This window comes from Phodopus roborovskii, unplaced genomic scaffold (genome assembly GCF_943737965.1).
Source record: "Phodopus roborovskii unplaced genomic scaffold, PHOROB, whole genome shotgun sequence".
In the NCBI taxonomy this organism is placed as follows: Eukaryota; Metazoa; Chordata; class Mammalia; order Rodentia; family Cricetidae; genus Phodopus; species Phodopus roborovskii.
In genome coordinates, this window is record NW_026126407.1 from 48686137 (window position 1) to 48713427 (window position 27291).

Sequence of the window (27291 nt, forward strand, 5' to 3'; positions counted from 1 at the left end):
GTAAGAAGATGAGTGTCCTGGCTGGTATCCCTGACTACTCCTATGGGACAGGAAGATGGGGAGGGGCAGCCAGGGGGTGGGCTGGAGCAGGCCATTCCCATCAGGAAGCGCATCCTGTTAGTGTCTGGCTCTGTGGAAGGTCTGCTATTTGTTGCAGTTGGCTACGCCCTCCTGCTCACCAAAAACAGCCTCAAAAACAACCATTTCCTCTCTGCTGAGAGACAGGGAAACGGGAGTGCGCTCACACGCACGCGCGCGCATACACACACACACACACACACACACACACACACACACACACACACACACACACACACTTCCTTGTAGCAGGCATTCTGCTTTCCAGGACCTGCCATTTGTGGCAGAGGTACTAAGACGGGCTAGGCAGCAGAGAGGTGGCCAAACCCACACTGCTTCCACAACCCTGCTCTCATCGGACTGACTCCCACAGGCAGTTCTAAGGAGTGTGACCAGCTGATTCCCATGCTGTGCATGCCTCCTGAGTTACTTTGTTTTCCACTGCTGTAGGCAAGCAGTACTGTGGACACAGCCTTCCTGGCCTCTGTTCCAAAGAAGACGGCCCACTTACAACTCTGGATTCTCGCTGGTGTGGCCGGTGCCCCAGATTTCTCCCAGGAATGGGTCTTGGAGAGACCAGCTTCAGTACAGGCTTGTCCCTGCTCCAGGTTCAAGAGGGAGGATAAGGCAGGGCTGTGAGCAGCTCACTTGGACCCATCCCATGGGCTTCTCCCCATACTGCCGACATCCTCATGTGCCTGGCTGGAGCTGCTGCATAGCTTCCCAAGGATGAGTGGTGATGTTCTCTAGCTACACCTAGCAGCATCTTGGCTTTCTCTGGATGCACAGCAGCTGACCTGGACTTGGGCCTTTCTCCGAGATAGACAGTACTGGCAGTCAGATATGACTGTCCAGAAACTTGTGGCCACAGCTGTGCTGGTGGCCCTTGTCTCCCTCATCCTCAACAATGCAGCAGCCTTTACCCCCAACTGGGTGTACCAGACGCTGGAGGATGGACGCAAGCGAAGTGTGGGGCTGTGGAGGTCCTGCTGGCTGGCGGACAGGGGTAAGGGAGGCACAAGCCCTGGGACCCGAACTGGGCAGGTGGACACACATGACTGTGAGGTGCTAGCATGGGGCTCTGAGTCAGCAGGTTTCCAGGAGTCTCGAGGCACCGTCAAACGTAAGTCTCTTTATTTTCCTGTCACCTTCAGGTGGTTAGGGGAGGGGAGGTTGTGCTCAGGATAGTGGTGGTGTCACGGAGCATGGACCTCAAGCCCGCCCTGAAAAGCAATACCGCATAACTCCCTTGATGGACTTCTTCACAGTTCAATTCATGTGGCTGAAGGATGAAAAATAGGTATGCTAATCAAATTAAGACATTGTTCCTTGGGTAGAAAGAAGTACCACTAAGGATTAAAACAAGAAGTGTAAGAATATGTGGATGAGTTCTGTCTGTATTTCTTAGTTAGTCAGGGCCTTTAGGCCAGGGAAGGAGAATCTGGCTGGGGTGTCTAGGAGACCAGAGGAAGCACGTGGTAGCAAAGTGTACAGTGTTACCTCCCCCACCCCAATGGTGGCCTTCTCCTTTTCCAGCTCTCTTGTCTTGGGTCTATATACTACCTGGGAGTGGGGACTTCACTTAAAATAGAGCTTAGGTTTGAGAGTACAAGAAGAAAGTTTGCATAAATATGAAGATGCTACCTAAAATAGGCATGTCTGTCTACATGCAAGTTCTCTCCAGATGACAACCCCCTAAAACTGACAGGGGGTCTCAACTACAGACTTCCATGGAGGCTACAGGTCAGACAGCTCTGTCAGAAGACAACACTGATCTTTAGAAAACATGAGACTTAGGTGGGCACCCCCCCCCCCAGTGTTATCAACGGACTTTCTGGAAATCCTGAGTGACTTGCCCAATGCAGCCACCTCAAGCCTGATCCTGACCAACAGTGGCTTTGCAAGGTAGGCCAGGAAACAGCATTCCTATCTCATAGGTAGAGGTACCGTGCCTTACAATGGGGGTAGGTCAGCCTCTTCCTTGGGGCCTTGACAGGCAGGGAGCCTTTTATTGAGAGACAGATCAAAATACATGAATGCACTCTCAGAATCTGGGTGTCTTGTGGGAGGGAGGCTAAATAGCTGGACTTGGGTCTTCATGTGATGTGTCAGTAGAGAGCTCTCCCTATGCATTCCACAACCTTTCTGGCTAGGTAGGAAAGCTAGTAAGCTTGAGGGTCCACCAAGCTTCTCACAGGGGCCATGGCTTTGTCTAGGTCTTCTGGGGTGGGGTTAGGTGTAGGCTGGGGCTCGCTAGGCTCTGAGAATAGTCAATTCCATTCTGGACCATAAAGTCTCTGAACAGTCCAGCTGTCCCCTGTGATATGTGTACAGTACTGTCTCCCTTTTCTGTCTTTTGTGCTCCAGCTGGTGCATCCAGGAGCATCTTGTGTAGATAGATACCTTGTTCTTCCCACTCTCCTCCTTCTGAGGCCTGTTATCTCAGGCCAACAGAATACACAGGGCCTCTATGACATCCCCCCCCCCCCAGCTATGTGATGGCATGGCAGCCACAGCTGTCCCTACCCTGAGCACCCCACATTTTCCCTTTTACCTGTGCCTTCTTAAGGTTCCCACCTATGTGAGTCTGCCACCATACCTGATGAGCTCCCAAGACAATTTAAAAATACTTTCCTAAGCTGGGCTGGTGATGGATGACTGTAATCCTAGCACTCAGGTGCTGACCCAGGGATACATAGTGAGACCTTGTCTCAAAAAGAAAAAATGAACACCTTTTGCAAATAATATGGCATTTGCAAGTAGCTCATCCTTAATGAATCTGAGCAGCAACTATTGCTCAAACAACAAAAAAAGACACTGAAGAGCTTCTTGATACTAAGTAACAGGATGGAAATTTTTGGAAAACAGGCTAAATGGATAATTCTGGTTGCTAACACAGTCAAGCACACATTGAGACTGAAATGCAATAGGAACAAAGTAGCCACCAGTCAGCATTTCCTGAGCGGAAGCTGGTCCCTAACCCCCTGGCTGGGGACAAGGCTGTTTGGCTTTGTGCCCAGGGGCTTGGAGGTAGAGATGCTGCTGCTGGTCTCTTCCCTTTCATCTTCTCTCCATGAGCTTTGCTCACCACTTGTGCTATCCACTAAGTCAACTCACACTCTGTTCTTCATGGACAGAGACAATAGAAACCACACGGCCAGTGATGCCTGTTGTCCCCACCCCTGTGGACCTATATCCCCAGCCTGCATGATGACTTGCTACCATTTAAAATCAGACTTGTGACCAATCTGAGACTCTCATATAAAATCCCACCATGTGACCCAGGTGGATCTACAAATCAAACCTCTGGGGAGGGGCAGCTGCCCACATTCTACCATTTAGACAGATGGCATCAGGGTAACAACCTTCCTGTCTGAGCAATGAATGATACTTTATAAACCCTCCAATGCACTATGGGCATAGTCACTGGTGTCACAGGGCTGACTGTGTGGCTTGCTCACAATTTCATTATGAGAAGCAGCCTAGGGCACTGGGTTACAAGGACAGGACAGGCCACTCTTAGAATTTCCAGACATCACTGGTGGGGCCATTTGGTAGGGTCACCCCCTGGTAGTCCTGTGCCATGAGTTCTTGCTTGCAGAATACATTGAGTTGGGGGTCTCTCAGTGCTTTTTGATTGCAAACATCCATGGGACCGGCCTGAGCTGCAGAAAAAACAAAGGGGACATTCCTAACATTCTCAACTCTGGTCTAAGGGCTCTGTGCTCCCAGATGTCATAAGAGCACTGGATCGGAACATGGTTCATACAGGTCAAACTCGGGTGCCCATGTCTTTTCTATGTCATACTGGGGATATTTTTGCCAGTTGGCCATTCTGTTAAGTGATACCCTGGGCTGAGAGTTGGAGACCAAGGATCTGCTTGACTACTTGAGCCCAGGTTTAGCTCCACTCTTTGTCTGCCTCACTTTTCGGAGCTTGTGTTCTTGTTCCGGGATCCTTAGTCCTTTTTCTGAACTTAGGCTGCACCTGAATATGAGCACAAAGTTGAACCCTGGCACAGATCAGTTGGACCTCCATGCTACCAAGGGAGAGCCCTCAACTCCTGCCCCTAGGCAGCCCCTGAGCATCTCCACACACTCTGTGCCATGCTGGACATCAAATATTCCCGCCTAGATAGGCAGGCTGGCTGGCTGGCCACTTAGCCAGATTGTTTGTTTAGGCATATCTATGCCAGGTGCTCTCTGGGACATCTTAGGCTGCACACACAGGCCCTCTGGGTGGGGGTCAGCAGCCACAATGAGACTGCTTCTTTCTCAGGGTGGGGCTCTGCAGCACTCTCTGTGATTCGAGGGGAACTCATTCAGGCAGGGAGTGAATGACTTTGTAGAGTCCTTCATGGGGTATGATGGAACTCAAGCTGCCAGGAAGGCAGAGCGAGGAAGACAACAGAATGGGGAGCAGAGGGCAGAAGGACAGGCCAGCAGTCTGTCTGCACTCTCTTCCGGGCTCCAAGTGCCAGTCTTCTAGCCTCACTGCACTGATTATGCACCCCGCCTTACAAGCCACTTGGGTCATTCTCTTTCCAACCTGCTCTGTCATTTATTCAGCTCCTTTCCTGGCCTTCAAGATGAAGCTCAGGATGCCTGTTAGTCTGTTCCTGTACTGTTAACATCACATTGCAACACCTTCCAGTTCTACTATCATTTGATGTAGCGGAGTCTCTGGGTGGCTCCTTAAACTGCTAGTCATGTTCCCATATGGAATGTGTGTGTGTGTGTGTGTGTGATACTTTACTAGAGCCTTGGCCCTGAACATACAGTGTGGGCACTTGGTACTTCCTGGTGTTTTATGTTCTCATGCCACATAGTATCAACTGCTGCTGCCTGGAACACCCCAGCTCTATCTGAAACTCTATATGCTAATAACAACAGTATTTTCACCACTAAGTGAAACACAATTGCTCTTAAAGAAACAGAATTGTTTCATAATGAGTAGCAAAGATTTTAAATATTTTTCTTACTATCATTCCTCAGCATGTATATATTAAATTGGTACATTTTGGGTTGACTTATAGTAATTTATTTATTTTTCTTTCTTCTTTTTGAGATAGGGTTTTACTATATATATAGCCTTGGCTGGTCTGGAGCTTGCAGTCTGTCTCTGCTGGGATTAAAGGTGTGAACTACCACTCATTGCCTATTTTTCACCTTTTGTAACATTTGGTTTGCTGACTTGAGTTTCATTTAAAAAAAATCATTAAAAGAATTTTGGATTCTGATAGAATTTTTAATAATTTCTGAAACCCCTTTAACCAATCTTCTGCTGTCTTGTACTATGTATTCATGTGGTGTATCCACATGGTAGCTCACAACTACCTGTAGCTCTAGTTCCAGGAGATCTGACACCCCTGCACAGATATACATGCAGGCAAAACACCAATGCACATAACATAAAAATAAGTAAATAATTTAAAAAAATAGCCAGGCAGTGGTGGCTCACACCTTTAATCCCAGCACTTAGGAGGATCTCTGGGTTCAAAGCCAGCCTGATCTACAAAGCGAGTTCCAGGACAGGCAGAGCTACACAGAGAAACCCTGTCTTGAAAAAACTAAACCTAAACTAAAATAAAAATAAAAAATATGGGGTTTTCAAGATGGCTAAGTAGGTAAAAGCATTTAGCCTAAGCCCGACAACCTTTGACCCCACATGGTGGAAGGAGAGAATCAACTCCTGAAAATTGTTCTCTGACCTCTACACGCCCTCTGTGAGATGCACATTGTTGTATCTCTAATAAATAAGTTAATGTAAATAGTTTATAAAAATCAGAATTATATCAACTCTGACAAATGAAGATGTTCTACATCCTATAGTACTAAATATTCAACCAAATTTGATTCTTTGTTTTTTGAGACAGAGTTTCTCTGTGTAGCCCTGGCTGTCTGTCCTGGAACTCTCTTTGTAGAGAAGACTGGCCTTGAATTAAAAAATCGCCTGCCTCTGCCTCCCAAGTGTTGGGATTAAAGGCATATGCCATCATGCCAGGCAAGATTCAATTCTTTATCAATTAAAGAATTAGTATAATTCTTTACTAGTATACAAATAACTAGTATATAAATTTGCTTTTGTCTTTAATAAATGGTATAAATTATATTTATATCAAATATATATTTATATATTTTAAAATATACTTATATATTTTAAAATGTCTTTATGATTATTATCAGTAAATGTTTGGCTTTTATTCCTATTTTACCTACCTATATACCTGAGATATGTAAACAATTTCTTAGACAAAAAAGGGTTGTGAGGCTAAACATGGTGGCACACACCTGTATTCCCAGCACTTGGGAGGCAGAGGCAAGTGCATCTCTGTGAATTGGAGGCCAGTCTGATCTACAGAATGAGTTCCAGGACAGCCAGAGCTGTTACACAGAGAAATCCTGTCTCGAAAAACAAAATAAAACAAAAATGAAGGCAAGGCTTGTGAGTGGGAGAAGCCCTTTGGGGTGGGGAGGTGCTCAGTGGTTAAGAGCACATGCTCCCCCAGAAGACCTGGGGTGAGACTCCCAGATCCATATGGTGCCTCCTACCAACTGAACTCAATACCTGGAGAGTCCCATGCCCTCTTCTGGCCTCTGTGGGTACCAGGCACATACATGGTTCACAGATATACATGCAGGCATACATAATAAAATAATAAATTAAAAAAGAAGTCTTGATATACAGGGTAAAAATAACCACACAATAGTTAGGGAGCAGGCCCTGAGGGCAAAGTGCCTACTTGGAAGGTGAAGGCCTGAAGACCAGAGTTCAGTCCCAGAACCCATTGAAATAGTAGGTGGGTGTCTTGGCCCATCTGTAATTTGAATGCTCAGGGTGCAGAGACACCCTGAAGAGCTACATGAGCTCCTGGTTCAAGTGGAAGAGACTCAGTATATAAGCTGGAAAGTGATCAAGGAAGATACCTCATTTCAACCTTTGGTCTCCACATACATGCACATACAAGTACAATTGCACCACACCCACGTTCCCCAACACAAGTGTGAACATGTATACATGTATGTATGCACACACATGCAAACAAAAAATAAGTCAACAACACCAAAAAGCCCAGTGTACAGGTGGCAGAGCGTTGTGAAGAATGAGGTTGGTACAGGTCGTCAGGAATGCTTTTTCAGATTACAGAGGGAGCGTTATGGAGTACAGAGCCTGCCAAGTGGGCAGGACACCCTGCAGGAGCACAGAGAATTGGGCTGACCTCCTGCAGTGTGTGGTCATTATCAGGCTAGCTGTAAAGCAAATCAAAAGAGGTGGCCACTGGTCTGAACCTCAGCCACTACCTGCCTGTTACAAAGCCTTAGTCTGCTGTGGGAGGAGAGAGCAATTAGACCCTGAAATCATACTCCCTGGGTTCAAAAACTCAAAACATTTTGCACAAGGAACACTTCCTCCTTCCTCATCTTTCTAGAGTCCAAGATCACACATGGCTATTTTAAGCTGTGCCTATACTTTGAGGGTTATGGCCGCTTGACTGTTTCCTACCAGGAGTCTTAAGACTGCCACACCTGCCAGGCGGGAGTGGCGCACCCCTCTAGTCCCAACACTCGGGAGGCAGAGGCAGGTGGATCTCTGTGAGTTTGAAGCCAGGCTGGTTGACAGATCTAGTTCCAGAACAGCTAGGACTGTTACACAGAGGAACCCTGACTGGAAAAACAAACAAACAAACAAACAAACAAACAAACAAAGGACCACCAGACCCTAGTTCATCTCTTGCCCTTTTATTAAATTTCTTAGGTTTATTTTTATTAGCATGTATACACATGCAATATGTGCAGACACATGCATGCAAATGGTGCATGTCTGGAGGTCAGATACCAACTTTTTTGAGTTGGGTCTCTTCTTGCACCTTTATGTAGGTTCTGGGGATCAAATTCAGGTTGTCAGACTTTTTTTGGCCAGTGTTTCACCTGCCAGTCAACCTCATGCCCCTCTGAAGCATCACTCAGCTGCATTAGGGTCTTTAGTGACCTGGGTTCTGATTGATGATAACTCTAAGGACTGAAGGACATAAGTTCTCAGTCACCAGAGGATGAGCCCACAGGAGGCTGCTGGCTTTGCTGTGAGTACAGCAAGAAAGAAGCAGCTGCTTGGATGTGCCCAAAGTGGAAAGAAGGTCCAGTGAGTGGCAGCTGTTGTTAATCTAGTGGCACCTCGTGCTGGTGGGCCAGCAGGTGCATGGGCTGTTTGGATTTCCCAGTAAGCTTAAGACCTTCTACATCCACACAACTCTTCATGTAAGCTGGTACACAAGCTTCACTGGGTTTATACCTGCTTGTGCTGCCCACACTGGAGGTGGCAAGCTGGAAAAGCCCGAGATCTAGAAGGGGCTAAATGACAGGAGAGTTCTTTGCACAGGAAGTAGCTTAAAACACAATGGGCAGGACAGACTGACCCTAGGTGACAGGAAGTGGCACAAAACCCCAGGATGATGCTGTGTGACTCTATAGCCTAAATATAAACATGGCCCTGAAAGGAGCTGGAACCAGACATCATCCAGCATGAAGATGGAGTGTGGCACACAGGACCCTAGGCGGAATGGCGGTCACATATCACAGCACCACAAGAGCAAGTCTATGTTCAGTTCATGATATGATGGCTTCTCTCCAATTGCCATCATGGTCTGAGAGAGGTCTGAAGGAAATGGGACCTTGCTTCATGGTTGCCAGTACAGGGTTTTAAGTTCTTCGTACCATCCCACATGTTTCCTGGCCCTGCATGTAGATAAGCTGTTTCTCATCCAGGGTTGCCCATGACACTTTAACCCTTCACCTGTATAGAGGTTAATTGCTGGACAGAGTCAGTTTCCAAGAACAGAGCAGTGCACAGAGGTCTCCGGGTATTTGGATGAGACTTTTGAAGCCTATGAATTCTAACCTCCAGGCCTAAGTGTTCTCATAGGCTGTACCTTACTCTACATAGTCACCTACTAGGTTGGGTCATTAGAGGCAGGAGGAGACTTGAGAATCTGGCTTTGCTGTGTGGTGAGGGGAACCTGGGAGGGTAGGGCTTCGGGAATGGGTTGGATGACGGAGTAACAGTGAGGTGCCCACAGTCCCAGCAGAAGTGCTCACCATGAGCCCAGATACAGAGCCCACATGAGATGGGGGGGGGGGGGTTAGGCAGACACCGAGCCTGAGAGCTTTGAGCTATTTGGTAAATCTATATTGCATTTCAATAAACATTTAGGTCAAACCAAATGGAACTGCCAATGTTGGTGGTAATGGGTCAGAGTTACACTCTGGCTGTTTATAAGTCCACTGAGGTAAAGGGGCCTTGGGTTGCCTCTCAGTGCTTTGTGAGAAGTGGGACAAAGGATCTACAGGTCTTTATAAGCAGGGCCCTACTTGCTGGCTCACACAAAAGAGGCCACCCATCTTGTGCATGAGATGGCCAGCCTCCACACCTTCCTTGCCCACAGAGGAAGACAATACAACAGTATCATAGAAGTACAGGTTCGTCAGGGGTCTCAGAAGGCCTTTCATGTTCAGTTCTTGTGTTACTGATGATGTTATTTATTGTGACCCAATTCTGAAAATCAGTCTTTCAAATGAGGGGAGAATAGCACCTCCAGTCTTTGAGGCCTGCTTTGAGTTGAGCACTGACTTATCTGCAACAAGTGTGCGGATCAGAATTCCCTCATCACTGCTAGACCACAAGGGAGCAAAGTCTGGGCTGGCATGCTCCTCCTGTGTCCATTCACTGCTTCCTAGCTGTCTCCAGTTATGTATTTGCTGTTGCTCGGGAGCAACCTGGGCCATTAAATGTCAGCATGCTGGTGTGTCACCATCTCACAGTATGGGCTTTGGTGTGATACCAAGGTGAGCATGGTGGCTCACACCAGCACTCACGAGGCAGATCTCTGAATTAAGGCCAGCATAATCTACAGAGCAAGTTCCAGGACAGCCAGGGTTACATAGAGAAACCCTGTCTCAAAAACAACAAAAACATAGAGAGAGTAAGGAGAAGGAAGGCAAGCACAAAGGTTAGAGCACCACTCTAGCTGCTGATAGAATGAAGGAAGGGCATGGGGCATTAGAGGCATATAGGGTGGGGGCCTGGGCTCAGCAGACCCAGGTCTGGTTCCTGCTCTATCCTTTGCTGGTAGAGAGGCCCAGTAATATCACTTTTGCCTATAGGAAGGACAGGTAATGCTGAGTTTTAAACTGGGTGTGGTGCCCCACACCTTTAATCCAGCACTTGGAAAGCAGAGGAGGAGGAATCTGTGAGGTTGAGACCAGCCTGGTCTACAGAGTTCCCAGGACAGCCAGGGTTATGTATGTAGAGAGACCTTGCCTCAAAAACAAACAAATAAAAAAATACCACAAAAAGAAAAGAAAAAACAAAACAAAACAACAACAACAAAAAACAAAACAAAACAAAAAATCAAAACCAAAACCACTGTTGAGTTCTTGCGTATCTGGATGGCTAAGTGGGGAGTGCAGCTGAGGGCCCATAGGACCCATCCAAAGTAAGAAACCCTCTGCTGTTGATGGGACTTCCCTTCTAGTCTCCATTATAATACAGCACCTGAGTGAAAATGTAACAGTTGTCTTATTAAGATCCAAACTAGAAGATAGGGAGTAAACTGTTGGCTATGCAAGATCGGACTTTGAGTCTTCAGCACTTACAATAAACCTGTGTGAAGTGGAGTATGCCTGTAACCCAGCACTGAGAAGGCAGAGACAGGAGGATCCCAGGCAGTCTAGCCAAAATGATGAGATATAGAAGCAGGGAGGCCCTATTTCAAAAAATAAGTTAGAGAGTAATAGAGAAGACACTTGACGTTGATCTCTGGCCTCCATGTGCACATACTTGGCAAGTCTACTGCCCCCCTCCCCTGCCTCCAGCCCCAGTACCATGTGTACACACATGCATATAACACACACACACACACACACACACACACACACACACACACACACAGACTCAAATCACAGAGCAGCATTCCAGCCCGGGTGTGTGTGTGTGTGTGTGTGTGTGTGTGTGTGTAACTACTGCGTGTGTCTGTGTGTGTGTAACTATTGCGTGTGTGTGTGTGTGTGTGTGTGTGTGTGTGTGTGTGTGTGTGTGTGTGTAACTACTGCAGCCAAGCTAGGGAATCCTGAAATGGCAGGAAAGAGGACAGGAAAGCATGAAGACAGAGTAGGTGAGGTACTTCCAGAAAGTTCTGTTTAGAGACGATACTAGCTGTTTGTGTTGCTCTTTGAAAGGTCCAATAGAGGCCTAGAAAGGAAGTGTCTATCACTGAAGATGAATGTGACCAGGGCCATGTGACTTGCCTCTTCCCTAAGTGGCTCACCATACTGACCATCTTCTTTTCCTCCTTTTGGCCCACAGTACAGTTTGACATGATGCGTGCTTGCAACCTGGTGGCCACAGCTGCACTTGCCGTGGGTCAGATAACCTTCGTCCTTGGGCTGATGGGCCTGCCCCTGATGTCACCAGAATCCCAGTGCTGGGAGGAGGCAATGGCTGCTGCATTCCAGCTGGCAAGTAAGTACCCAAGGTGGGCAGATTAGACACACTGTGGACCTGCTAGGCCTTTTTGATATCATGGAGAAAGCATACCCCAGGGCCCTGAGTGATTTGAGGTATGGTTGCAGGCTTTTTACTTGTCAAGCCCATTTCTGTTTTAAAGGTGGTTCTAGCATACTGAAGTAAGGTGTTCTGCTTTTCCAAGACTACAGAATCTGTACCATATTTGCCCTTCTGAATGACAGTGTGCTCCTGATGCCAATTTGAAGCAGCTGGTGAAGAGCTGGCTTATGCTGGGCAGAGGCAGGAGACAGCCCCAGCCTGTCCCAGCCCACCCAGCTGACAGCCACTCAGAAGGCTCAGTATACATCCTTGCTCATGACCAGTGAGAAGCTCATGCAAACATGTTACATATAGACTGAATGGACAAGAGATCCCCACCCATACATGCATACATGCTCCTATCTTAGCTGTAACACAGATGCAGACCATAACCTGACCTTACATGGCATTGGATCATCAGAGAGCAGAGCTGCCTCAGAGTAGTACTGCATCAGCCACCCACCTGCCTAATGATCTGGGGGTATTATGTGTAAGATCAGACAACATGGGAGCAAATTTGCTGTTATTTGTTTGCTTGCTTGCTTTGAGACAAGATCTCATTATGTAGCCCTGGCTGGCCTGGAATTCAATACATAAATGAGGCTGGTCTTAAACTCAGAGATTCGCCTGCCCTGCCTCCTGAGCACTGGTATTAAAGGCGTGCACTACCATGCCTCACTGAAAATTTGCTTTTTAAAGGGTAAGAGTAGCGTCACCACAAGAAATGATCCATAGAACTGTGAAAGGTTTAGACTGCTGGTAGACGTCATGGCAACTGTCCAAATGTGACTGACCTCCGAATGACCAGGGTTCCATTACTCCATCCTGTGGGCTCAGAGCTGTTAGGATCATGAACAACTAGGTGAAGCTCAAGCCTCTTGCAGCTCACTAAGGATGCCAGCTATTCAGTCTACAGACAGAAATGAGGGCCCACAGGTGCACAGGAGCAGGGTGTGGACACTCTGAAGCAACCTTTCCTTTTTGTTCTAGAATGCCAGCCATTCCTGTGTCCAGTGTACACTCCTAACAGGGGAAACGGCAGGAAGTCTGGAGTGAATCATTCTAGGAATAATAGATCCTAGGCCTTTATCTTTCTTGAGAAACAGTTTCCAGAATGAGGTTGACCGGTATTTATGTGCTAGAGAACGCCTGGTGGGAGTCAGGAAACACTGCTACCCTGAATGCTAAGAATAGTGTGGCGGAATGGTCCTGGGAAAGTCACTTCCCTGTGGTCAGTCAGAGGCAGGAAAGGGTGGGGGGTGGGGACTGTGGAAGGACCCAGGACTCAGTGGCAGGGAAGCTGGATTTGTGTCCTGGCTCTACCAATGTGAATGTGAACCAATCACCCACTGAGCCAGCTGCAGTTTACCCAGCTGCAATACAAAGTCATTTCTGTAACTCCCACTGCATATGAGGAACACTGAGATGAGACATGCAGATGTGACTGAGGGTCAGTCCTGCTCTCTTCCCACCGTCACCACTGAATGTACAACATGGGGCATGGTTAGAAGTTTCTCACTCTGCCCTCTACTGATGAGACAAACAGCTCTTCCCACTGAAGTGAGGGCCTCCACCATCTGAAACCATCCTCTCAAGAAGGAAATGGAAGGTTTTGAAAATGCCATAGGGAAAGCTGAGTTTTACAAAGATACTTTGCTAGTCTTTAATCCCAGCATTCTAGAGACAGAGGCAGGCAGATCGCCGTGAGTTCAAGGCCAACCTGGTCTACACAGCAAGTTCCAGGCTAGTCAGAGTTACATGGTGAGACCCTGTCAAAACCACCTCCCCTCAAAAATAACAAATAAAAAAAATGAAAAGACATCTTAGTGGCAAAAAAGAAAGAGAACAATAGTTCTTTCATTGTTGTTTATTTTCTTCTGTAATAGTTCTTGACTGTGGAACTACTTCTAGTGTGATAATCAACCTGATTGCTGCCTTTCTTCCTTAAACATCCTAGAGACTCTAAGTTGGAGCCATCAGAACTTGCCAGGGTCTTGTGGCAGGACTGACACTGGCTTCCTGCATGCATCTGTTTCATGAGAAAATAGTATTGCTTCCAAATACTCACTGAAGGAAAATCAAAGTGAGGAAAACTTCCATTAACTGAAATTCAATTATGTTTGGCAGTCTTGGAGGCCATCTATCAGGGCCTCCTGAAGGGTACCGGGGTTAGTACACCCCTACTTTGAGTATTTGAAGGTCAGCACAACCTCTGGAGAGGTTAGACCATCTCAGTGGAGACCAGTGGAAAATGCCAGAGCAATGAGGGCTGTGGTCCTAGGGCACTTTGGGAAGCGTCTGTGCCTCCCAGCTGACTATCATCCTGACAGGTCTGTTTTGCCCAAAAAGGAAATGCATTTGGCCTGTTTAGACTTGTTTCATTGACAAACAGTACAGAGAGCAGCTATGTGCCTTTCTTCTATCACACTGCTAATTTTAGAGCTGGGTTTTTTCCTGTGCTTGGGTCTGTTTTAAAGCCAGGGAGAGACTGTGGGGCGCCAGGATGTCCTGTCACAGGACGAGGAAACGCCTGCTATTACCTGTTGTCAAGCGGACCCGAGTCCCAGTGCTGGGGTGAGGTGGGTGGGCATGGGGAAAGAAGATGCTAATGAAAGAGCAAAGTCTGTGGGACTGACTGAGGGAGGAGGCTGAGAAACCCTGGAAACCAGCAGAAGCAACAAACTCAAGGGTGGGCTCCCTGTCTGCCTGTGCTCTCACTTGCTTTGCACTCCACATCCCTGGGCACCAGGGCCACATTCAGTATAACCCTAGTAAAAGGACCATCCCTCCCCTGCAAGAAGTGCAGCTCTGAGGACCCTTTCTCAGCAACATCAGGGACAGGTGTAAAGCTACTGTTTTAATGGGTTGTCAGCAGTCTTGTGTGGTTTTACCCTTATATATTTAACCCAGTACATGCAATGGCATTTCCAAGGTCTGTTAAGGATTGTCCAAGTCTAACTTTGCTTCATCTGAAAGTTGGATATATTCCTTCATGACCCTATTCCATGCTTACAATGTCTGCTTACTAAAATTCCAAACTTTTCCCTGTGATAGCAGCATGCTATCTAAGACAGAGTTCAACAGAAGTGTCCACCAGAGTCTTGGGGAGACAAGGAGGGGAGGTGGCTCTGACAGTATTTTCTCTACCATCAGGCAGCTCCACACAGGCTGTCTTGCTCTCTCCACTTTCTTTTTCTCTCATTCTCCTACCCTTTTGGCTTTCTGTGCTAACTAGCACCGCATAGATTTTAAAATGCTAGGGTTTCCCACTGTCTCCCACGCAAGGCCCCCTGAGCATGACCATCAGTTGACTGTCATCCCAGGCAGACTAAGCACACTGGCACCTCTCAGTGCTGCCTAGAGCAACTGTGCACTCAGGGTCCCAGCAGGAGGGTCTGTGATGAGAAGCCAGACCTGCCAGGGTCCTGAGTATTTGGCTCCAAATGTTGAGTCCGTGAGCTGTCTTTCTGGTCTCTCCACAGAAGTCCATACAACTATACAACTAGAAGCTCTCTGAGCTCCCACTCCCACTCTGAATGCCCATTCCTATTTCCCCAGTTCTTTACTTCTCTTCCCTTTGCTGCATCTTCCGTGGTCTGCGATCTTGATTTTTCTAATGGTGCTAGGTGTTGAACTCAGGGGCTCCCACATGCTAGCAAGCACTTAACCACTTTTTCATTTTGTTAAGTATCTCAGGTTGGTCTGGAACTCACCCTGTAGCGCAGGCAGAGGAGGGAAAGCGGCACTGAATGTGTAAGGGCGCGTGACTGTAAAGGGAGTGAGCTTGTGTGGCCTCTGGCTCTTCACTGGCCCTAAGCAGCACCTAGGACAGGGAAAGGAACTGGGGTGGGGTCACTCTTCAGCACTGCACAGCTCTTGAGAACTTCTGAATTCTTTAGGTGTGTCCCAGAAAGTGTGCGGGCTCCACACTTGCCCCAGGTTCTACACTTGGCTCTGCCCACTACCAAGTCCTTGTTTGAATCCCTTCATCCTGTCACCTGAATATGAGGTGGTAGAACACATGACTTTCTTTTCTGATCCATAGGTGCACTGTCTTCAGAGTGTCAACCAGTGCTGCCTCTCTTTCCTAAAACACTGTGGTGACACCCACACTGAGGAGACATCATCCTCAATGCATGTTCTCTGTGTCATTTGAGTGCAGAACCTGGGCTCTCCTGCCATGCACTCTGGATAGGTGAGCTATCCTTCCCTCTAGACTCGGTCAATTCTGCATGTCTCTGGGATAGGCCTTCCTGTCTATTCCTCTAGTATTCACAAAGGTGTGCTCCAGGCCTCACTAAGCCACATCTGAAGATAAAATACTTGGGGTCCAAGGATTATTAGGATAAAGTTGCACATCCAAAGTACAATTCCTCTGCTATCATTAGAGCCTTACTGCTTAGTGAGTTCATTGTGAGGATACTACATATAGGGTCAGGCTGATGAGGTCATCAGTAGCCCCTTAGTCATGCCAGTGTGGCACTATTTATACATGCAAGGGCTTATGGCATCCTCCCTACAAAATGCCAGGCTTAGAAAGTTCCACAGTTTATTCTGGAAGGCAGAGAGATGAGGGCTGAAGGTCTCAGAAATGACAGTGCATGTGTAATTCTGAAGGCCATGCTGAATTCTTCTTTATCATCACTACCATATGGTTTATATAACCCATTTCAAAATCTCTTTGGCAGTATATATATTTAAAAAAGTCCTAAGCATGGCATATAGCACCAATTTGTCTTCCTGATGCCCAGGGGCATCCAGGAAGAATGTGGGTTGTGTAAGTTATTTCATAATTAATTACTTTATTCAGAACTGCCTTCATGGTGGAATCTAAGCCTTTCTCTTCTCCAACATGGTGTATGTGTATGTATGTATGTATGTACGTATATTCTAGCAATTGAGCCAGGGCTTTGTGCATTAAGACAAGCACTTTACCAATGAGTTACAACCTCAGCTATGAAAAAAGTAAAACATTTTCACTTCTTGTATTTTGAGATGGAGTCATGTTAGGGGGGCAGGCTAGCCTAAAGCTCTCCATGTAGTTCACGATGGCCTGGAACTCACTATATGTAGTCCAGGCTGTCTCCAAATTGGACTTCTTTCTGCCCTATCTTCTATGTGATTCCTACAAGCATGCATCACCACACCCAACCTCAGCCTTTGGCTTTTTGAGACAGTCTCTTGTCATGAAGTTTAGGTTGGTTTTCAATTTGCTATGAAGCTTGGGTTGGCTTCAAACTCACAATATCCCCACATTCCCTCCTGAGTGCTGTGTGACCTGCAGGTTCCATCATACTTGGTGAATAAGTTCTCTTTTATGGAAGCTTATCAACAAGCCCAAGTATTGCGTGACACAGTTTTGGTTCTCTGAAATCGGTGAGCTTGTACTTGCCCATTTCCGACTGCCTGCACTTTGACTTCCACAGCTCAGCCTTTGCAAAGCCCATTTACAAGTGTGTTTTACTTCACATTTATTAGCCAATGGATGTTAGCGGCCACCAAGACCACTTTTAAAACTTGACTTTGGGTCGTTCTTTATCTCTTGGTTCAGCAGTTTTGAACGTGGCCAAAATTGTCAGAGGCTAGGCACAGTGGTGGTACACACCTTTAATCCCAGCACCTGTGAGTTAAGAGGCCAGCCTTGTCTACACAGCAAGTTTAGGGCCAGCTAGGGCTATATAGTAAGACTTTGTCTCAAAACAAATGAATGGATAAACAAGCTCCCCTAACAACAACAAACCAAAAAAATCCCCACAAACTAACTACCAGAGCTTCTCCAGTGTCACACATTATGGTTTCCTTTATCCTTTCCTGGCAACTGTAAGGTTCATTTAATGGCAGGACTTAAGACACATTTGGGGCTGTTTAGCATTCTTTTTCTTTTTCTCCCCCGGTTTTTTGAGACAGGGTTTCTCTGTATTGCTTTGGAGCCTGTCTTGGAACTAGCTTTGTAGAGCAGGCTGACCTGCTCATAAAGATCCTCTTGCCTCTGCATCCGCCTCCAGAATGCTGGGATTAAAGGTGTGCGTGACCAATGCCTGCCTGGCTTGTTTAGCATTCTTGAGGAGGCTGATGTTACTAGTCTTTACTGAGGATAGTAAATGCTAATTGAAATGGTGTCTTGTGAGCTGGTGGGAAATCTGGTGATTTCTTAGACTTGTCAAGGCAAAGTATGTTTTGCTTAGACTTTGCTTGGTCCAGATGATTTCCCTTCCTGCCTTGTTTATCTGGTCCTCTAGTGCCACTCTGCATCCTAAGTATACTTCATCTCTCCTCCCTTTCTTCTTTCCCCAGCTGAATCATTGGGAATTTTAGAAGAACATGATCCCTTGCTCCTCAATACTTTAGATCCTCCTACTAGAAAGAGTAACCATTTGGATCAAAAACTCAGCTTCATGTCATGTAGTGCTGGGTCCCTTAACACATGGGATTCAAGACTAGTCATGAAAGAGGCAGAGGCCTGGCTTTCATTTTTCTCCTGTTGCATATACATGCTGGACATGCCAACCCTAGCAGTGTCAGTATGTTTTTAGACTCCAGTCATGTCAGTATGTTTGTTAGACTCCAGTCATGTCCCCTCTAAGGTACAGGCACTCTGCTTACTCAATTGCAGAGGAGCACCAGAGGTCAGCCCCACTGTCTTTCCTCTGATGCCACCTGTGTGTGTGTTTGATAGTCAATCCAAAAGGAAGGCCTTGTGACAGAAGCTTAGGCCCCAGGAAGAAGGCAGGAAGGAAGAAAGAAAGGAAAGGGACGCTCTCCACTGTGCTGGAATTCACACCACCCTCCGCTGGCCATCGCACAGGAAGAGGCTGTTTGCTTTGGCAACACAACTTCATAGAGATGGAACTGATCCCATGTGCAGAACAGGGTGCTTGCTGAAGCACTTCCCTTTGGTAGGTTTCTGGACAGGCTGATTACATCATTGAGAATCTGGGGGAGAGAAGTCTTCAGGGGAAAGGACACTGAGAAGAAGGGGAGCTTTCTTTAGGGACTAATTTAGTTTAGGGGTAATGAAAGCAGGAACTCCAAGCTGAAAGCCAACCTCAGCTTACTGGTCCATCTCCTATCTAGGCTTACTTCTCTCAAGCATAGGAGGTCCCACAAGTAGAAGCTGGCCTTATTTCAGAATAATGTCTGTAGTGCAATATGCTGAGCCTTCTCACAAGGGACAAGGGCTCATGTAGCAACACACTGAATTCACGAAGCTACACATGTCTCTGCTTTCCCATGTTTTCATTTGCTTTTTATTGATGACACATGGAACAAGGGGGAGATTTCTTCATATCATATACATTATCCCTTAATCTGTTGGCTCAGGGCAGGCCTTGGATGGCAGCTGACTGCAGGAGCTGCAGGATGCTATAACCGCTATGCCTTTTACAGTGTATCAGGTTCCCTTTTTGCAGGACACATGTCCTTGGGGTGGCCTTGGTACACCTAGATCCCTGTGCTGAGGTTCCCTATAGGGCTCCCCCACATTGGGAATGAACAAACTATTCCAATTCCCCTTTGTGCTTAACGTTGATCTACAACAAAACTGAAGCTCATGCTCATCTGTATACAGAACGAGTGGCGTGCAAACATTTGCTTTTGTTTGAGAGAGGGTCTCTGTCTATAGCCCAGGCTGGCCTGGAACTCAATTTCCTTCTATCCCTGCCTCCCTAGTGCTGGGATTGTAGGATGTGCTACCACATCAGTATCCAGTGTGAAAAGCGAGACACCTGGAACTCATTCAGTCCAGCCCATGTCAGATACTGCTGGGTTCCCGTGACTGCTGATGAAAAAGCTGAAGAGCTCTTTCTATTGTGTTTTTCAGACACGGTTTCTCTGAGTAGCCCTGGTTGTCCTGCAACTCACTCTGTAGACCAGACCAGACTGGCCTTGAACTCAGAGATCTGCCTGCCTCTGCCTCCCAAGTGCTGGGATTAAATGGGTGCACCACCATCATCTGGCCTTTTCAAACCTGGGTTTTGTGAGGGAACTGAACTCAGTCCTCATATTTGCACTGCAGGTATTGCATCAACTGAGCTATCTACCAGGCCTAGATCTACAGTTTTTATCTTCCAATTTATATTTTCAGGACATAGAGGGCTATACCAGATCTTTTATGCACATTTGAGTTTACATTTCTTTAATTTCTCAATGCAATAAGTGCTTTTTCATCTTATATGATGTTCCTGGAAACAGATACATTCTCTGAAACTTTAGTTTGTGTACATGATAAATAATATAGCTAGTCACAGGAACAATACATTAAGCTTACATACATACTATGTTGGGGCTAAGAAAAGGGCTGCAGATTGTGCTTAGTGGTGGGGCACTTGCTTAGCACAGACACACACACACACACACACCAAAAAAAAAAAAAAAAAAAAAAAAAAGGAAAAAAGAAAGAAAAACAATTCAGCAAAAAACAGTTAAGCGAGTCTGATGCTGGCAAATGTCAGGCAGGAAGAGCTTCTGCTTTCTATCTTGCATCTTGTGCCTTCCCCAGCAGGCAGGATACTGGCCTCTCCCAGTTAGTACATGCTTAGCTCTTAGGTTGTCAGGGAAGAGGAGCCCTGCAGAGAACTGCCATGGGACTGGGAGGCTGGCCCAGTCTGCTGCCTATTCTGACTATCTGTCAAAGCACTTCGTGTTCCTTTTTTCCCCCTTTTAATTAGAGTTCAATGACCACACGTCCTGGTATAGTAAGAAACCATCAAATGCCATCTTTTTAGGTGGACGGACCTAGTTCTTAGCTTTCTCAGATAGATACCCTTAGATAGAACTGTAGATTCATCATCGGAGAACAAATCATTAGCTGTCTGTGAGCTCCAGGGCTAGTGCCTAACATGGCCCTTAGGTGACTCAGCAGGCAGTGACTTGGTCATGTGAGACCAATTCTGACCATCCTTTAAAATCAAAGTGGCTTGGTGCTGGTGGTGCACACCTTTTATCCCAGCATTGGGGACAGAGGCAGGCAGAGCTCTGTGTGTTCAAGGTCTACACAGTGAGTTCCAGGACAGCCAGGGCTACACAGAGAAACCCTGTCTTGGAGGAAAATTAAATCAGTGTTATTTTGTGGATTACGCAAGCTGCCAGCTCCAGTATGGCCTTTGCTCAGTCATGGTCAGTAGGGTAACTAAAAATCTCAGGCGGCCATTCCCTTACTCCTTTTCTACAGGTTCACATCGTTCTATTTTGTTTTGCATTTGCTGTGATTTGTCTCAAATTATTTACTTAGCAAGTAATTACTGACAGTCCTTGGGATGGAGGAGTCCGGCACCAGGGAAAGGGGAGATAGAAACAAAAGAAGTGGTAAGAGGGGACCAAGCACCGTAAGAGCCAAGGGATGGACACAACTCTAAATCTCTCCTAACCATGAAGTATGGGGGACAAGAGGAGTCTACTCCTCCTTGAGCTGTGGCAGAGTTGTGGAAGCCACAGGAGAGGTGTTGGAACAGGCAGAGCCGACATGCTGAGGTGCAGAGTCACATTCTAAGGCAACAGGAAGCATTTTCTACATAGGGAAGATGCAAGTTTTGCTCTAAGAAGATTGCAATGGGGCCATGGGAGGGGATAGCAGATGCAGTGATGTCCTCTGTAGTATCAGCCAGCACATCTACAGAACACAGACCATGGAGCAGGTCACCTACTGCATATCTTGCAGCAGGAAGAGCTTGTCCCTGTAGAATCTGAATAGTTGTCCCTCAATCTGTTGGCATGTTCCATTGTGACACACCCATTCAGAGTTCTTAGACCAGGGATGACTCCTACATGTCTGAAAAACAAACCCTCAAGACCCCTTCCCCAGGTGACTCCTCTCTAGCACTGGTCCAGTTACACCAGACTTTCTTGACAGTTTTATAGCTGGTGTATTTTCTGGAGATGCAGCTGAGCCTGTATTTGGACTGTTCAGAGACTGACTGACTGACTGTGTTCTTGTGGTGTCTTCTTGGGCCACCACATCTGAGACTTTCACCCCTTCTCTCTGATGATCTGCAGTTCATGCACGGCCATCCCCAGTGGGCTCATCTTGGAGGAGGCTGAATTGAGTCATGACTACGTGAGTTTCATGTTATAATGTTCTTGGAAGTGCAACTCTGGGCCCCAGGGCCATAGCACATGATTCTTGCAAAGCCTTGATTAAAGCAGGTCTCTCTGCCCTACATGTGGCAACACTTGCTGTTTTCTCCTTGCTAAGTTCCCTAGTCCCATGAATGCATCTTAGTCCTTATTAGAAAGAAGGTTCAGGGTCATCCAAAAATCTTAATCAAAACAAGTTTCCAGAGAATACTACTACTATTGCTACTTTTTTTTTTTTTTTAAAGGACTTTTCTGGGCAGTGGTGGCCCGCACCTTTAATCCTAGCATGTGAGAGGTAGAAACAGGGGTATCTCTGTGAGTTCGAGGCTAGCCTAGTCTACAAAGCGAGACCCAGGACAGCAAGAGAAACCCTGTCTCAAAAAACAAAACAAGGGAAAACATTCTTTTAAAAATGCAGGTACCCAAGGAGTCCAGAAGAGAATGCTAGGTCCCCTGTGGCTAGAGTGTCAGGCAGGCACTTGTGAGCCACCTAATATGGATGCTGAAAATCGAACTCAGGTCCTATGCAAGAGAAGTATATACTCTTATTAACCACTGAGACATCTCTCCAGCCAAGAAAATTTTTTGTTGTTTTGTTTTGTTTTGTTTTTTGATTTTTTCGAAACAGAGCTTCTTGTGTAGCCCTGGCTGTCCTACAACTCGCTATAGACCAAGTTGACCTCAAACTCACAGAGATCCACCTGACTCCACCTCCCCCGAGTGCTGGGATTAAAATCAGGGGTGTGCCACCACCCCATGTCTCTATCTCTTTTTAAAAATATCATTTTGTATGTATGTATAATGTGTGTGTAGGAGTGTGCATATCACAGCATATGCATGGCATGCATGGAGGTCAGAGGACAATTTTTATAGAGCTGTTCTCTCTTCCCACCTTTATGTGGGTTCTGGGAATTGAATTTCAGTTGCCAGGTTATGTCATTGGGCAGCAACTGCCTTTACCTGCTGAGCCAACTCACTGGATCCTCCATCTTATTTTTGAGACAGGTTCTAAAGCTGGAACATTGACACTGAACCTGGAGCTTTCCCTTCTGGTTAGACTGGTTGGTAATGTGTGCTTTTCTTCTTCCCCAGGACCTTCCTGTCCCCTTCCTTTACAGTTACAGGCTCACGCTGCCATGTCTGGCTTTTATATGGGTTCTGGAAATGTGAATCAAGGTCCTCATGTTTGTATGGCAAGCATTTTACCCACTGAGCCACCTCTCCAGCCCTATCAAATTAAAAAAAAAAAATGTTCCTTAGCATGCACAGACAGGAAGAGAGACTTGGGGAAAGGAGAGCAGGTGGGTAGCAACTGGCTCCTGCTGACTGGCCAACTTTCTTCTTATTTTCCCACCCTCTTGACATCTTTCTTTCTGCTTGGTCTTGTTTCCTTAGGCTTCATATCCTTCTTTGTTTATCACTTATTGTTTTAGAAGACGTGAGCTGGCCACCTGTATACCCAGTCTGCCTCAGTTCCAACCTCTTCTCAGTTTTGAAACAAGCATAAAAAATTCCTTTGGCTGTTAAACATGCCCAAAGACATGAGAACGAGGACACAGACCGAAAGCATTTCTGTAGACATTAGACAGAAGCTCCAACTGCTTACTCTATTAACATGAATGTCTGTAGCATGACGCTGTCAACAGAAGCCTCACTCTTCACTGGTAGGAACGCTGCCTCTAGTAAGCAGTTAGTACAATGAAATGAGTGTGTATGTGTATGTTTGTATGTGTGTGTGTATGTTTGTCTCCTAGAACTTGCTCTGTAGACCAGGCTATCCTTGAACTCAGAGATCCACCTGCCTTTATTTCCAAAGTGCTGGGAATAAAGACTTGAGACACCATACCCAACTTGAAGCACAAATTTTAACAGCTTTTCATGTATGAAAAATTCCACAAAGTACCACAATCTTTATGGGTATGAGTTTTAATATTTTAGGACAAGATGGGGGAAAGCAACTTTCAGTTTCTACTTTCAGTGAGGATGAGATAACAATGGTTATCTTTTAGAAAAGTCAAAGCTGCTATTGTCCCATCCTTCCAGTCTCTGTCTCTCTGTCCCTGACTTGTTTGTCTGTCTCGATGCTGCTCTTTGCTCTGGAATCACACAGGGCCCTCATGATTTTGTCTTCCAAGGTAAGCAGTGGTGGTTTTGTGAGTGAAGGGAACATTCACAACCTACAGATGTCAATATGCAGGGCTGTAGAGGAACAGCAGCAGGGGTTCTACTTAATCAGAGCTTTTGATAAACCCGAGGGGCTAGTGTTTGGCCTAGACCAATAAAAGTTATGGGAGAGCCCCGAGCTTTAAATACAAGAAAGACCTAGCTAGATGGCTGGAGGAGGGTGCTGCTTGGGAAAGAAGTGGGATTTGTCTGTGGTAGGGACAGTATGGGATCCCTGTGTTCTATGACCTTCCCCAGGCCTCTGTTTCTGCCCTGCCCTGCCCTTTTCCACTCTTGCTCCCACAGCTGAGCTAAGCCCCATAACCCCACAGGCCTAGTGAGTCCCTGATTCTAGGCGGCAGTGTGCAAAGCCTCTACCCACCAAGACCTACAGATCTCTCAGTGCTGTCTTCTCTATCAAGCAACAGTGTCCTCATATCCTAGTTGACACAGTCTGGGCAGAAAACTGAGACGTTCCTATGATAGGAACCCGACAAGGTCAAGCCACTGTCATTACTTAGGATAGTCAGAGCCAGACATGGTGGTACAGTACTCAGGAGGATAAAACAGGATGACGGTTAAGACTTCAAGGCTGGGGAGGGAGGGAGAGGGAACTGGGATCGATATATAAAATAAAAATTAAAAAAAAGTTCAAGGCTGGGTGTTGGTGGCACACGCCTTTAGTCCCAGCACTCAGGAGGCAAAGGCAGGCGTATCTCTTCGAGTTCGAGGACAGTCTGGTCTACAGAGCTAGTTCCAGAACATGTTCCAAAGCAATACAGAGAAACCCTGTCTCAAATAAACAAAAAACAAAACAAAAAAGAGTTCAGGGCCAGCCTAGCCTACACAGTAAGATCTAGTCACAGAAGCAAATGAACAAACAGTAATCAAGGCATTTTGTATCACTCTTCATTGAACACTCGTACATGTTTACCAGCTAGCAGCTCCTGACTCACTTCTCCTGCCCTTTGTGTGGTGGCAGGCCACGAAGAGGAAGGAAGGCACAGAACACAGGCTGGTGGGGTATGGTGGGGCGAGGGAAATTCTGAACCTGGATGTTTCTCCTGAGAAGTTAAAGGAAATCAAACATCAAAACCAGTCCTGAGTCAGGACCCAACCTGGCTGTGCTTGTTGAGTGTGGGCTCTAGGTCACCCTGATCTGAAAGGAGGAAACTCTGCTCCCTCTGATGCAGAGCCATGGGTATGAAAACTCCCCAACAGGGATTTCAACCAACAAATGGCACTCTTCTAGATATAATTTAAGAACTATCTGTTTTTACTTCAAATGAATTAAACATTTATAAAAGTCAAAGGTTAACTGAACTCAGTTTAACAAATTGATGGCTGGTTCTGTCTGGGACTGGGAAAGCTGCCTTCCAGGTATGGGGACTGTAGAGGCCATACTGGCCCTGATAGCAGGCCTGATGCCCAGAGATTGATAGGACAGGACCCTCAGTACTGTCTTCTCCTGAAACTACCCAGAGTCATAGCCTAGCTGCAACCTCTAGGTGCAAAGGCTGCAAGACATAAGAAAGCTGACACAAAGTAGCTCAGCTTCTATCCTAGGAGGACAGCACTAAAGGACAGGGGCATAGTCTGCTCCTGAGGGCTCAGATATAAGCTATTAACATATTCTCTCCTCTCCGCAGGCTTTGTGTTGGTCATCGGACTGGTGACCTTCTACAGAATTGGTCCTTACACCAACTTATCTTGGTCTTGCTACCTGAACATTGGTGCCTGCCTCCTGGCCACCCTGGCAGCTGCGATGCTCATCTGGAACATTCTTCACCGGAGGGAGGACTGCATGGCACCCCGGGTGATTGTCATCAGCCGCTCTCTTTCAACGCGGTTTCGCCGTGGCTTGGATAATGACTATGTGGAGTCTCCATGCTGAGAAAACCCTTATTGGGACTTTCTCTATGAATAACTACTGTAATGTCATAGTCGAGAAACCAATAGCCTGTCCCAGGCTCTGCTTGTGCAGAGATGTGTGGCAAGTCTGGGTTATCTATATATACATATGTATGATACTTATGTACATTTATTATGTTACATATGAATATATTATGTGTCTATATGACATGTGTGCCATCCTACTTCTGACACACTCTTCCTTGGCCAGCACAGCATGGCTTCATATGCAGGTTTTAAAGGTGGAAACTAGATGTTGAGGCAGGGAAGGAGGCAGTGTGGGCACCTTGCTCTCCACCTCCATTTGGGGTTAATTTATTCTGCATCTACTAAGATGGCATCCCTGGTTACTTTTATAAAGCAGAACATCCATCATGAAGGGTCTTAAAACCCTTGAATGAAACAGAGCTCACTACAGGTGGTAATGGTTTATGTCAGAATCAGGTCAGCAGTGTACGTTTGTTTACTCCTGATTATTTGTCTAAGTTAAAATACACACAAGCTTTTAAACTGTGTCTAAAACTTGTGTTTTATAAACTCCATCCATATTTCTACATTTCTCTGAGACTTTGGTGAGTTGACATTAAAAAGGGCTGAAAAGACTTCATTAAGGATCCAGAGGAGCACATACCCCAATTGAAGGTTTGTGCAACCCAGAAGTCCACATCTGTGAAATCCACTTTCCTGCACCCTGAAAACTGAACTGTCACAGCAGGTCAACAAACAGGATGGAAAGATGAAATCCGATAGCTTTTCCCAGGGAACCTTTAGCCTCCCTCCAGGTAGGGCAGGATAAGCTATTGAATACCTCCGGAGACCATGCTGCTTTGAAAAATGCTGGATCCTTAGTCTGTGGCTCCCCAGAAAACATATCAAATATGTACCTCTGGGGTTAAAAACGGCCCACAGAACCCAGAGCTGCCTGCCCACATCATCTGTGACCAAGGTCCTGGTGCACCCTTGCTAGATAGCTCGTCATGGCCACCCGGAGGCAGGAATCACTGATGGCATATGCAGCAAGAGGAAACTGGCACTATCAGAACATGAAAGCCAGGAGTGAGCTGCCCTCCTCTTGCTGCATCTCCTAATAAATGTCAAGTTTGTTGTTTTCATTCTTCTAGTGACTAAGGTTGATCAGTTTACATTCTGAAGCCCATCCTGTACCAAAGCTTTATCTTTAGTCAGAACAAACAGTGAAACACGTGAAGAGACTGATAATGACATATAAGCCATTTACAGATTGGCCATATGCAACACACAGCACACTGTAGAAATGAGCAAGTACATGTCTATGGTACAGCACACAGATTCAAGCATTTGGCTATGACTTCCTCCCACCTGCTCTCCCTATAAGACATTTTTATTTCTAGCCATACACTAATGTTACGTATGTGCTGATACACGTTAGTATTGTGTGTATGTCTACATGAAGTACATTAAAGGTCTAAAAGTGGCCATGTAGTCTGTTT

The 27291-nt window shown here is 46.3% G+C and overlaps 2 protein-coding genes across 3 annotated transcripts in view; one reads left to right on the forward strand and one right to left on the reverse strand.

The window, feature by feature from the left end:
- Positions 1-27291, reverse strand: part of Ift140 (intraflagellar transport 140) — an 83807-nt gene that overhangs the window by 16836 nt on the left and 39680 nt on the right. The gene's annotated exons all lie outside the window — the stretch shown is intronic.
- Tmem204 (transmembrane protein 204) lies at positions 259-26934 on the forward strand. The gene is made up of 3 exons (XM_051181133.1): positions 259-1201; positions 11438-11593; positions 25561-26934. Exons 1-3 carry the CDS (start codon positions 922-924, stop codon positions 25803-25805), a joined length of 681 nt encoding a protein of 226 aa, XP_051037090.1. The 5' UTR covers positions 259-921; the 3' UTR covers positions 25806-26934.